General features: G+C 49.4%; 1 protein-coding gene across 3 annotated transcripts in view; it reads left to right on the forward strand.

The window, feature by feature from the left end:
- The window catches only part of MACF1 (microtubule actin crosslinking factor 1), a 1,225,213-nt gene that overhangs the window by 229,211 nt on the left and 982,613 nt on the right, over positions 1-13,389 (forward strand). For all 3 annotated transcript variants that reach the window (XM_069223412.1, XM_069223414.1, XM_069223413.1), the window contains 3 exons: positions 2,710-2,787; positions 3,238-3,330; positions 12,965-13,131. In XM_069223412.1, coding sequence (XP_069079513.1) covers positions 2,710-2,787; positions 3,238-3,330; positions 12,965-13,131 — 338 coding nt within the window. The remainder of the gene's footprint in view (positions 1-2,709; positions 2,788-3,237; positions 3,331-12,964; positions 13,132-13,389) is intronic.

Raw genomic sequence — 13,389 nt, forward strand, 5'->3', positions numbered from 1 at the left:
GAGATATAGTTATGCTCCCTCTAGAGCCAAGGGTGAGATATTGACTGAGCCTGTCTGGAGTCTACCATAAGCTCAGTTTTTGCTAGAGTGTGTGTGAAAGATAGTTTAAGATGAGATCATGTTACAACCGTGTGAATCCTAACTTTGGATATTATCTATATTTCTGTGTAGGGTAAGTTTTTGAAAATAATGTGAATCTCGTTTGAAGGCCCACATGGGGGAGTAAATGTTCAGCTGATGTGGTGCACTTTAGCCTGTACCTTATCGTGTATTGTACAACCTTCAGCCTCACCAGGAGTGGATCATTGTAGTCTAAACCAAGCTGTGGTCTTTTGTTGCAGTATAGCTCAGCTTGTAGTGAGCCATGTTCTCTGGAAGCAGTGAAGTCTAGCCTGGAGCGAGCCATGTCTGGTGGCCAGTGCATTTGAGTCTGAAACACGCCATGTTCTCTAGAAGTGAATTTTTTTTCTTGTAACAACATTTATTGGGGAGATAGTTTGCACATTCTGGTCTAGGACAGTTAGTGTTTAGTGTCTGTTCAGTCTGTTCTGGTGCAAGCCCTCTTCAAGGTTGTACTGAATAATGCAGGAATGAACCACGCTTATGGGCGTTTTACAGTCCAGTATGTAGTGAACAGTAGGCTGTAAAAACTGCAGCGTAGACTGTAACCAGCCATGTTCTTAGACTCTCCAAGCTGGACTGTAGCAAGCTGTTTTGCTGAGGCTAGCAGTGTAGGTTGATGGGAGTCGTGCTCTCCAGGGGCTGTACAGCGGAGTCTGGAAAATGCCTTATTCTTTGCAGGCTATGCAGTCTTACTTTCATTCTAGCCAGTAATACTCGACGTTTTGTGAAGGTTTTGCAGTTTGCATGATGGGAACAATGTTCTGTGGGTGCAGTCTCATCTGTAGCCATGTTCTTTGGAGGGTTTTCAGTTTGACCTGAAGAAGATCTTGTTTAAGGTTGTTTGGTGCAGTCTGGAGTGAGCCATAACTTTGGAAGTTTTACAGTCTAACCTGCTTTGGCTAATTGTCTGACTGTTGCAGTATTGGCAGTAACCAGCCGAGCAGGTGCAGATTAGCCAGAAGTGAGCCACGTTTCATAGACTGAGTCCAGTGTAGCCGGTAGAAAGCTGTGTTCTCCTGTGGGTTTGCAATCTAGGTGAAAGTGAGCCGTGCTGTGTGGCAGTTATGTAGGGTAGCCTGGCATGTAACAAGACACATTGTTTGGAGAGTGAGCAAGATAGCCTCAAGCGAGCCTTGTTCTTTGGAGGCTGTGCAATCTAGCCTAGGGCAGTGCTTATTCCTTGAAGATCTGCTCTCTAGTCTGTAACAAATTATGTACTGTGAAAGCTGTGCAGTCTAGCCTGGGATCTGTGACTGCTCTGCGGTGTAGGCTAGGAGTATCCTTGACCTTTGTAGGCTATGCAGTGTTTGCTTGATTGTGGATTATTTTTTGAAGGCTGTGCTGTCTAGTCTGCGACAAATTATGTACTGTGAAGGCTGTGCAATCTAGCCTGAATAGAACTTTGTTCTGTGACTGTTCTGCTGTGTAGGCTATATATCATTAGTCTTGGTAGACTGTGTTATGTAGCCTTGAGCGTGGCTTATTCTTTGAGAGTATGCTGTGTAGTCTATAACCAGCCACGTCTATAACGTTCTTTGAAGGGTGTCAAGGTTACCTTGGAGCAAGCCACGTTCTCTGTACGTGGTGCAGTCTAGCTAATAGTGAGCTATGTTTTGTGGCAGCTATCCAGTCCCACTTAAAACGAGTCATGTTTTCTAGACTGCATTATAGCATGGAGCGAGCTATAGCTGAAGACGCATTCTAGGTATCAGCGAGCCATGTGCTGTGGTAGCCTCTGTCTAGCGAGGAGGAGCTCTGTTCTCTAAACGCTACAGATAGGCCTTAAGTAAACCATAGATGACCCATGAGTAAGTGTTAGGTTCTTTGCAGGAGTTCTTCAGTATATTTCCTTATCAATATGATTGATACTTAGGTGTTTTCTATTAAGTTCAGAAATCATTCTGTATTCCTTGGTATGCTCTGTGGGTTTCATTCGAACTGTTGCAGTCTAAATTCTGGATTTCCAGATGGTGGGAATATGATCTCTTTGTGTTTGAAGACTCTAACATGTCTAATGCCAGGGAGCATTTGAGTGTTTCGTTTTCTCATGAGCCTGGGGTATTGAGTGAAATGAAATGGCTTTTTCAGTTTGTCTGGTATCCGGCCTATGTGAAATGGACTTGGGGTACTCTTAACATCTTGCATTGTAGAGACTACGTATGTTTGAAGTCTAGTTCAGGTAATGTACTTAAGAAGAAAGCAAAGTGTGTTTGCCTTTCAATTTCTCACAACTTGTTCTTGAGGGACACTACATGACTGATTTGGAAGCAATAAAAACTCTGCCTCTTGTGAGTTTTAGTGGTGTTGCTTTAGCCAAAGGATGAGGATTGGGGTGTGTTTTGTGGGTATTTTTTAAAGCCAGTCTAGTAAGCGGTTTCGGGTATGTCCCGGAAGTTGAGCCGTGACACGTCATGAACTAGTGCTTGGAAATCTTTGTTCGGTCAGAAGCATCCAGTGCTTCAGGAAAGCCTCTAGTATCACGGCTACACTGTGTGTGCAGAATCCTCACTCAGCACTCACCTCGCAACCCTTGCTAACACCCAGAATCTTCCTTCCTACTTAAACACCAGACCTTGTTTTTTGCAGCCGCGAGAGAAGGGCCGGATGCGGTTTCACAGGCTGCAGAATGTCCAGATCGCTCTAGACTTCTTGAAGCAGCGGCAGGTGAGTACCTCCAAAAACGCTGAGGCAGCAGCCTGGATTCATGAGAAAACTGCAGTAAGAGTGGAAACAGAGACAGCTAGTGGGGGATTTTTTTGTGAACTGTGGAGGAGCTATTGTTCGAAGTATTGGAGAGAATGCAGACAGAGGTTCCGTCTGAGCGGATGAGTGGAGGAGCTATGATGTGCCATTTTGGAAAAATTGCAGAATAAGCTATGGTACGAGCAGTTGGTGGATCTGTCAAGTGAACATTTGGAGATGCAGTGGCACGAGGAGTTTGCCTGTGTTTATTTAGACACCAGCATGCATTTGCTGAATCCTCAGAGCACCATGAGGCAGCACTGTCTCATTAAATGGAAATTCGGTTGCTAGAGACATGCACCTAGTTCAAGCATTAGGGTGAGGACCTATTGGGTGATGCACCTGCCTCAGACTTCTATTGCTTCTTTTCAGGTGAAATTGGTGAACATCCGAAATGATGACATCACAGATGGAAATCCAAAGCTTACCCTGGGGCTCATCTGGACCATCATCCTCCATTTCCAGGTAGGAACAGGGTTTTTGTGTACCAGCTGCCTCAGTTTCCAGTCCCAACACCACATGCTTGCTGTCTGTAAGGCAGTGAGTCATACGGCAGTCTTTTCTGAGGTGTGTTTCACAGAGCCTTGTCTTAGGAGGCATGCCAGGCTGCATGCAGGCTCAGTAAGGTTGCATCTTGGCTGGCATGATGTGGGTAATAGCAAAGACTGTTTCCCTGTGTTGAGTGTTCTTGTTTACATTTCTTCATAAGTTTGTACTTGGGTGCATGCTTTTTTTTTTTTTTTAACAAGTGATGTAGACCAGGCTATAGCATTAAAGATGATGTTAATGGGACCATTAGCATGGGTGATGAGCAAGTCAGGCCTCGTGTTGACCAACCCAGGAGCAGGATTCGGTGTGAAGTAACCTCAGCACCAATAGTAATTCATTTCATTGAGGCAAGCTATTCATCCAATGACATTAAATGGCAAGTACTTGATGTGGCACTGACATCATAAAGAGGAGGTGACATGACCCTTATCCTGAAAACATAGGAGAACAAATGGATAATGCTTTGTAATTTTATTGTGAAGAGGCTAAACACCAATAAGGAGTGACACAGCCTCGTATCCTTTCTTCAGGATTGAATCCAGGAACTTCTGGAATCTGTTTGGAAACTGTAATAAGACTGTTCATTGACCACACGCCGTTTGGACCGCATTTGTTTTTTTGTGTTATATTTATGTTCTGTTTATTATTACTTTCATGTTCACTTTTGTTTTATTTTTTCTGACTTTTTGTCATCAATCTGTGGGCTTTTAACCACGCTCATCTCATGCCCATCACTTTCACTCATTTGTGGGCTTGCCTTTCAAAAATCCTGTGATGTCATTGGTAAATGCTTTACATTTGTCCCAAATTGGGGTGGTTTTGTTACCGTGTTACATTGGTAATTACATGATTGCCGATATGCTTCATAGTGGTCAAACTATTTTTTTTCTTTTGTCTCTCCCCTTCCTTCCACCTGGCAGCCATGGCCCTCAGAGCGCCAACAGTGCCAACTCCATCTGCGGTACTGGAGCGCTGGTCAAAGTGTTCACACCGTTACCTAATCAGAGTTATTTCTTTTGGCTCTCTCCTTTGTGCTCCTTAGCTTTCCCCAAAACACTTTTAATTGATAAATGCTTTATTAAAAAACACAAAAATAGCAAAGCGGCTCTCCGATACTACAATATTCACTGCACTTGAGAACATTTGACCCTGTGGTGGTCCTCGGACATTGGGACCAACACCAAAGCGTTCAGCCTGACACACTCTTTCTGTATAGGTCATCTTTGGGTCCTCACACTGTTAGTGGGGACCTTAAAATAATAACCCCTCCCACCAGTCAGTTTTTTTTAAGCTCTCTTATAACTAGACCTTTTGTTTTATAGCTGGGAGTGCTTCGTGTTCCAAGGGCATTAGTATTGCAGTAGGCTTGCTAGGCCTGACTTGTGTAAGGCACTACACCCTCTCAGGGCTAAATATGTGGTTGCACTGCATTACATTCTGCCATTCTGTTTTTATGTGGTTATGACCTCCGGGGGCTAACTATATGGTTACATGACCATGTTTCTTACAAATGCAATTTTCATTGTGGTGTTCTCTACGGGCTGTTCTGAGCATTACAGTCTAATGCCAAAAGTGTATTTCTGATAAAGGTTTTTATTGGGTTTACATAATAATTGAATATGTTTTACTAATCTCTCCTTATTGCAATTATGACTATGATTCAGGCCAAGTTAACATCCTTATTACACTATGACTGTTTGAACACGCTTGATATGCTTGTGTGACCCATCTCGTTTATTGTTCTCTTTACTCCTCCATGGCTATCTTGTGTCTTTTTGGGGGAATTGTGTTAGCCAGCCAGCAACTCTGATGATGGAGTGGGGAAAGTATTGTTCTATTTGAATTTGTATGGCAGATTTAAATGCCAACATTGTGATTTTGGGCTACAGCTAGAGGAAGAAGGTAAATGGAAGTGATTTAGTTATATGCAGGGCCACTGGAATTATGTGTCAGGAAAAGACTGAATAATGAGGCAGGGCTGAACAATTTGTGTGGCAAAAAAAGTCCAGTTAATAATTTACACCACCAGTAGCTCTAACTCAAGCAGTTGCGAGACCCATTGCTTTGCAAATGCTTGTTATACTCTGCTCCTGATGTCCATTGTGGCATTTCACTAGTTTGTATGACCTCATTTACGTCTGTTGAGCTCCCTCCAATCATGGTTCATTCAGCCTTCACCGCCCCCAGTCGTGAGTGCTGAACTACATGTTCACCGCTGGTTGTGTTCGGGTTATATGTTAGGGTTATATTCAAGGTACCACCTACGCTTTGCTGTGATACTGAAGATTCTTTTGCCTAGACTGTGATTCCACCCAAGGGAAGGTACTTACCTGAGGCATGACTTTTTCAGAGTGGTTGTCCTTTGACCTACAAGTGGCTGGCTCAACTCTTTACTTCTTGGATTTAACATTTGCACTATGGCGGCCTTGTACTGCTGCAGAGCCCATTCCAGTACGTGGTACACTTCGGTCAAGAGCTATACAGTTACTCACAAATGTTAAGGTGCTTGACCGGAGTGTTTCTGTATCCTCCTCAGGGATGGGCGAATTCCCGCTGACGGGTAGTGCAAGGAGAAGGGGGTGGCAGATACCGTGATGACCTGAAGTACCGGTAGCCAGGGTGAGGAGCTGGCGTTGGTAGAAAGAGTGAGAAGCTGGCTCTGCCATGTCGGATCCCCGCCCCCTCCCGAGTTCCAGCTCACACGCGGACCCCACCCTCAGGCGCATAATCTGTCCTATTTGCAGTTTTCTCTCTTCCAGAAACTGGCCCCTCTCTGGCTCGCTTTCTCAGACTAGCGACTGCCCCCTCCTCTCTCACCTAAAGTCTTGGAATACAGTTCGTTGTGATCTTGCGCCCACTTGGAGCTGGCACTGGTGTCCGGAGGGGGGCACTGGTATGTGGTGTGAGGAGCAGACACGTGAGCAGGGTCCTGAGCATCCATCGGTGGGCAGGGGTTAGGAGATGGTAAAGTGGCATTGAGCGGAGCTGGTGTCGACTGTGGCAGGGGTAGTTGTCAGTGTTAGAGTCTGGCCGTCGTGCGAGGAGTGGGCATTGATGGGTGGTGTATGAAGCTGAACGCTGTGGGCAGTGGGCATAGCTGCCGGTGGTGCTCTGTATGAGGACCTGGCCAAGGTAGATGGTGAAGACTGACATTAACTGAAATTGAGGGAACTGGCACAGGTGTGCAGTGTGTGGAGCTGGCCTAAGGTTCAGCGTCTTTTTGACACATGGGCCTCTGGTGGGATCAATTCTGCCAACCCCTTAATGTCCTGCTACGCGATTTACATCTCAAAGCACAGAGAGGCCTATCACCGGTCGACGTCTAGGAACATAGGGTGCCACCGGCACTCGCTTTTCCTCTGCAGACAGCTTCCCGAGAGCAGCGAAGGGAAAAAACACAAAACGGAAAGGATGGGGAAGAAGCTGCAAGAGTGAGATAAAGGGACAAGGGGGTGCCTGTAGGGGGATTAGGAGGCCTGGGGTGGGCTCATGACTGCGGAGACGTGGTATTCGGTGCACCAACGTTTACTTGCACTGGCCACGGGCGTCTGAGTAGCGCTTTGGGCACCGGCACTCACATTCTTTGTAAATGTAGCAGTGCACCAGGCTCCCCCTCGCCGCCAGGCCATTCGATTTGCACTGGTTGCGTAAACTGTCCCCGTTGGTCCCGCGATCGTTCAATCCGCATCCTTGGTACCCTTTTGTTGTTTCCCTATTCTTCCTTCATCCCCCTGCCACTCTGTTCGCCTCTTCTTCTTTCATCCTTTTTCTGTCTCTCTCCAACCTCATGCCTCCCGCACTCGTCGTTTTCCTTTCCTCCCGTCTGGTTTTCCTCACACTTTCAAACTCACTCACCTTTTCCCTCCATGTATTCCCTTGTAGTCCAATTTCCGGCGTCCACTTCCTGCAGTCCTTCTTCCTCCTTCGCCTCACCCATGTCCCTCGTCTCCCTTTACTGCCTCCTTCTAACCTCCTTAAATTCCCCTCCTCCTCTTGTGCCCCACTCCCTCTTCTTCATCAGTGTCCTCGTGTACCTCTCGGTCCATCCCTTACCTTTCTCCACGCCCCTGCTACTGTACTGCTCTCGCATTATCCCAAAATACAATGGAGAAATCCCCAAAAGGGCTCTCCTCCCATACCTGCCTTCCACCCTCCCCCGCCCCTTCTAGACCACACCCTCTCTTCTTCCGAAACCTATCGTGTCGTCGTTACCTCGAGCAGCCATGAAACCCCCTCTCTCCATCCACACACACCCCTCCCCGCTGCCTCCCACCGGCCCCTCCTCCTTTATTTCTACCTCATTATCCCCGTCTGCCTCTCCGAGGATGCTGCCGGTGACATCAGGCTGGAGTGAGGCTGCAGCCTATCGGCTCCGCCAGAGCTTTCTGGTCCTGCGCTTGCTGCAGACGGATGCTGAGCCGGTGATGCTGAGGGGCTCAGGCGATGAGATGCTCCGGCGGATCCCACTCCGTGCTGTGACGGGGTGCTGCGCATGGCGGCTGCTGCTCCAGAGGTGGAAGATGGCTCTTTGAACCAGGCAGACGCGGCTTCGTTGCTGTAGCTGGTGCGGTGCCCGTGAGAGCCAGGGCTGGTGCTGTTCCGGTGCTTCAAGATGGCTGTCTGCGCTGGAGCTGGCTCTCGGGTGGTGCCACTCCGCTGCTCTCTGGAGGCTGTCCAGTGTCCCTGCCCCCGGCGCGGAGATATGCAGTGAGTACACGTGCCCGCCACCTGCCGACGGGACAGCACCGCAGCCTCAGACATGGGTAATGTCATGAGCTGTGTAAAGGAGCCGCGGGACTCGGTGCCCGGAGCCCACCCGGACCCTGCCTCCCCAAGGCCCTGGCAGCGACTTAAGAGGAAGCGCCGGGGCAAGAAGAGGGACGTGCCTGAGGCAGGCACAGACGTCTCCTCCCTCGAGACTGGCAACCCCGAGGAATGTGGACTGCCCAAGAAGCTAAAAGTCAGCCCAGTGAAGCTGGCAGAGGTGATCCATGCCCGCCTGGTGCCCGCTGAGGCCGAACCAGGGCAAGTGGTGCACGTGAAGGAGGTCAGTGGTGGGCAGGTACAGACAGCCCGCTTCTGGTCAGACATTGCCAGTTTGCAGGATTGCGGTGCCAACGGCACCACCGTGATCGCGCACATCCGCGACAACCCGGCCGAGCAGGGCCGCCAGAAGGCCTTCAGCAAGCTGGTGGAGTTTGAAAGGACTGGCTCGGCCAACCGCCGGGCAGTGCTCCTGCCCATTCAGAGCCACCCACCCGTGGCACCCGCGGCGAGGTGCGGCTCCCCAGCCTCGGGACCAGAGGAGGTGCAGGGTGCCTCTTCCAGGAGCCCGGGGACCACGGGCCCAGGAGGCTCCCAGGGCGGCCTGTCACAGGCTTCGGAGAAAGACGGCGGGGGCAGGACCGCAGAGCCAGGCCCGCTACCGAGGAGGGACTGGTCTCGGGGGCTGGGCAGCGCTGGGCATGCAGAGAGCAGCTCCCCGGAAGCCCTGGATGCATGGCGCCGGGCCAGGACCGCGGCCCCGGGGGGCGCACAGAGCGACAGCGGCCCCGTGTCCCGGACCGGGCCCGGCAGGACTCCCACAGCCCCAGCAGCATCGTCCGCCGCCGGCCTCCGGCGCACGACATCGGGGCCTGGGGCTCACCTGCACGGGGAGCCGGGCAGCGAGGGATGTGCGAGCCCGGACGGGGCCCCTGTGGACAGCGGCACATACAACTGCCCGTGGCCCGAGGAAGGGACCCTGTCTGAACTGTCCACGCCCTCGCCCATGGTGGACTCCGAAAAGCCGCTGCGGGGGTCGCCCCTGGAGCATGCTGTGCGCGTCCGGGCTCCAGGCCCTCGGTGCCACTCCTCCGGGTACGGCAGCGGTCGGCACGAAGCCAAGGCCTCTGGCAGCAGGAGCGACGCCTCAGCCTCGCTTGTGCCGGCCGAGGAGGGGTTCCCGCTCGCTGCTGATGCGCAGGCGAAGTTGGAGAGGCCTGCGGAGTCTGGCAGGGCGAAGGTCAGTGCCGTTTCTATCCTTCTCTCCGTCAAACTCTCCTTAACTTAATGTTCTGTTATTCTGCATTATCCCCATCGCAGAACGCCCCAGTGGAATTAACCACGCTCCTTTTCTGCCGTCGCATTCACATCAAAGCGCTCAACGCACTCACCCCATCTCCCGATTCACCCCACTCGTTCAGCTGTTAAATGAACCTCCTGTGGCTCTCTGATTGCAGTGCAGGATCTCTAACGCAAAGAGCGGTCTCCGTTGCCCGCCGGCGGGACAGTGTTGCGGAACAGTGTTAAACTAACATCCTTGTTGAGCCAAGTCCAGTATCATCACCGCGCGTACATACTCGAGGCGCCATGCCCATTCCACCCCCCTGCCGCGTGCACGTTATTTTTATAATTGCATTTACGTCCTCGCGTGCTAGGGTGGTGGCATGTGTGGCAGGGCCACTTCTCATGTCACTAGTGTCTGTCCCATCTTCACACAACCCCAGCTACCACACCTCAGCCAGGTCGGAGGCCTTCCCCTAGGGCAAGCGCTCTTTGTTTGGTGGTGGTTTATGGGGAGGTGCTAACATGTCCTCAACGAACCACCTTCCCTGTCACTGCAGTAACAAGCGGGGTATCCACACACAGACGCTTCTGTTGCTACTGTGCTGTTTCATACTCCCGTGTGGTTACAAAAAAACAATTTCCCCTTTGCTGCATTCGCATCTAATGTTATCTTTCGCCATACTAGAGCCCAGGCCACCACAAACCCCTTGAAGAGCCTGCATCAGTAACTCATGTGTGCCCAGGCCCCCTTCTCGTCTCAGCGCACAGGACCCACACACGTGCCAACCCTTTCATCAGAGCACACATCCATTCCTCATGCCTACACATGGCCCCTTCTCCCATTTCTGTACCAATTTAGAAAAAACACCTCACGAATGTGGAAAAGCCTTCAGATGATCACATATTTCCCGTTTACGCCTGTCTACACATCGCTGATTCTTCTTTCTCCGAACCAACAAGCAAGAGAGACACCCGTGCCAAACCCTTCATCTAAACTCACAGATAGAACTTGAATACGCAGGGACCCTTGCCGAGCCACCACCCTGATACACAGGGACCTGCACACATCGAGACACTCTTCCTCTCACAGCCAAGGCTCCAGGCCCACGGAGAGCTGCTGCACTCATCGGAGGGCCCGTGCCAAGACTGAGCTCTCTCATAGGCTCCACCCTCAGTGCCCAGTACCTAGATCCCAAGTTCTTTGCCCTCTATTAAAACCCCCACAAAGTGCCAAGAGCCTATCAGAGAATCCCTCACTAGAGTCCTACACCCACTGCCAAAAATCCCTGCTCCAAACAGCTCACCCCCTTTTACAAAGCTCCATCAAAAGGAATTCTGTTATTGTGTTTATGCCAAGGGCATAGGTAGAGGCCCTCTCACAACCCAGTTTTTGTAGTCTGTGCTAAGGGCAAATACTAGTTATCATGTAATTCTCGCTCCCTGATCTGATAAGAGATTATGCTTTGTATGTGCTGTTCACGGTAACATTTCTGAACATTTAAAGACGTTCAGAAGACATCAGAAACATTCTGGGCATTCAAAGATCAAGATTTTCTCATACCTCATCTTTGCCATTATTTTAATTGTCTTTTGTGAATTGCGGAATGGTCACCTTGAAAAGTAGGCCAGCTCTTTTTCATTCAGTCTCTTTGCTGGTGCTAGGGAGCATTGGTGCCATTAGGATCAACGGTACAAAGGTCCTCTGAGCATAAGGAATGTATGGCCACCAGATCTGATGGTTGCTGCATTGCCTCAGGTTCAGGGTTTCTGGGGCCACGATTCCAAGGTTTGCAACATCAGCATGGTTGCTTTGAGAGAGGATGGAGGTGTAGGTCACATTTCCATACTAACAGTAGCAGGACCCCATGACATGGGAGGGCTGTGTTATGTTATTTTTGGATTGAGTGTTGCTGGTTTGTATGCTCAGACTGAGTTTGTATACCCCCTGATATGGAGGTGAGCAGACTTCCATTGCGTCAAGACTCACCGTTTCCTCTAATCAAGGAGAGTGAGGCCTCAACAGCATTAGTGGTGAGAAGTAGGGTGCCACAGCATTGAGGGTGGGGCAGGTTTATGCCTCCCGATCCAGGTTGGTAGCTGCCATAGCACAAGGCCATCAGGCTCCCTAGAATCGGGGTGGATGGGTTCTAGTGAGGGCAGAATTTCATGCAGTCAAGAAGGCACAGGCCCCTGGTATAGATGAGCCACCTTCTCCTCGAGTAAGTCAGTAGTTGGGCTATTGGGATTGAAGGGTCGTGTTCGTATCTCTAAGTGAAGGTGCATTTGCTTCTTTGGGAATGAGATAGAAGGAATCATTGGATGTGGTATGCAGGATCTCCTGAGATTGCGTAGCCGCTTAATTGGGTCTTGGTGAAGTAAGAGATTGAAGTGGAGGCGGAGCGGTTGAATGGTAATGAGGTGCCACTGGACTGCTGGAGATGGAGCCAAGGATCTTGGTTATTTTGGACTCCGGAAAAATTCAGTGCGTTTTTGCAATTTTACTGTGATGCACTGGCGTTTTTGTTTAGTGTGTCTCGATCACATAGCTCCTTTAGATATGCTGAAGATCTCCCTAGCTTTTTTGTGGACCTCACTAATGTTTTTAGTAAAGTATGCCCATGAAATGAATTTTGCTGGTATCTGGCCAACCAAGACCCTAAACATGGGAATATCAGAAACACCTTAGTAACTTTGTGCATTAGAAAGAGTGAAGATAGCAATTCACCTGTAAGAGATGACTCTGTGGTGTAAGTTATGGAGGCTTAATATGTTAAGTGCTAGCACACCAACCTGAAAATGTAGGAGTTTACACAGTAGGATAAGAAGTGGCATTTTCCTAGATCTACAGTTCCCTCTTCCGAATCTGTTAGAAGCTGTTACTTCATTGTTAAACATTTGTTGTGTGCTGGAGGAGTTATCTTAGTCCCAACAGAGAGGCGGAGTAAATACTGTAAGAACATTAGTAGAATTAGTGGCGGTCACTCTCAGGTTTTCTTTGGGATTTCGTATGTTAACAGAAGAGACATGGAACCATTCTCCAAAAGTTAAGGGTGTATATTGGTCTTATTCTTTGCACCAAAAGGAACCATTTAAATTGTCCAGCCAGAGCAATGTTTGGTCAGCAGCCTGGTCCCGTCTATTACTCATACCCTGGAACTCTCCTTGACAGTATCAGAAAAATGCTTGAAAAACGTACCAATGTATATTTTTATTCATCTCTACTCCTCTTCAACTGCTGTCCCTGCTTTCCCTCAGTACCTAATGGGCAGAGTTTAGCTAGCACTTGCATAGGCTGTGGTCTGAGAACTGCTTCGTTTATACATGTGTTGAATATGTAAAGAGAGTTAGAATGAAGTGTGGCTGAGATGCTGAAAATGATGTGTTCCATCCTCTGTTGGAAATGTCAGAGCCGGTCACAATCTGCCTAGGACTTCAGTTCCCAGCTCAGACATCTTTTCTTCAGTGTGCCAAACTTACTATCCTCTTGTACCTTACTCCCTAGATCTCCGACATCTATGTGAGTGGAGAATCAGGCGACATGTCAGCCAAGGAGAAGCTGCTCCTGTGGACGCAGAAGATGACGGCCGGTTACACCGGAGTCCGTTGCACTAACTTCTCCTCTTGCTGGAATGATGGCAAAATGTTCAATGCAATAATTCACAGATACAGGTACTTGCATCAGGGCGTCTGTGAGGCTCTACGCAATGTGTGACCGCTGCATTTGACTGCCGGCATTGTGCACTTGCTCTGTGTGAATGTGCCAGCACTGTGTGCTTTCTGTACTCGAAGGTATCAGCACTGTGTACCCGTCATGTGCATTGACATCAGCACTGCATGTATGCTTTGTAAGAAGGTGCCAATACTGTGTACCTTCTGTGTGTGGATGCACCAGCATTTTGTTCCTTCTGTGCAGTAAAACAGTGCTTA

The sequence above is a fragment of the Pleurodeles waltl genome, chromosome 3_1 (genome assembly GCF_031143425.1).
Source record: "Pleurodeles waltl isolate 20211129_DDA chromosome 3_1, aPleWal1.hap1.20221129, whole genome shotgun sequence".
In the NCBI taxonomy this organism is placed as follows: Eukaryota; Metazoa; Chordata; class Amphibia; order Caudata; family Salamandridae; genus Pleurodeles; species Pleurodeles waltl.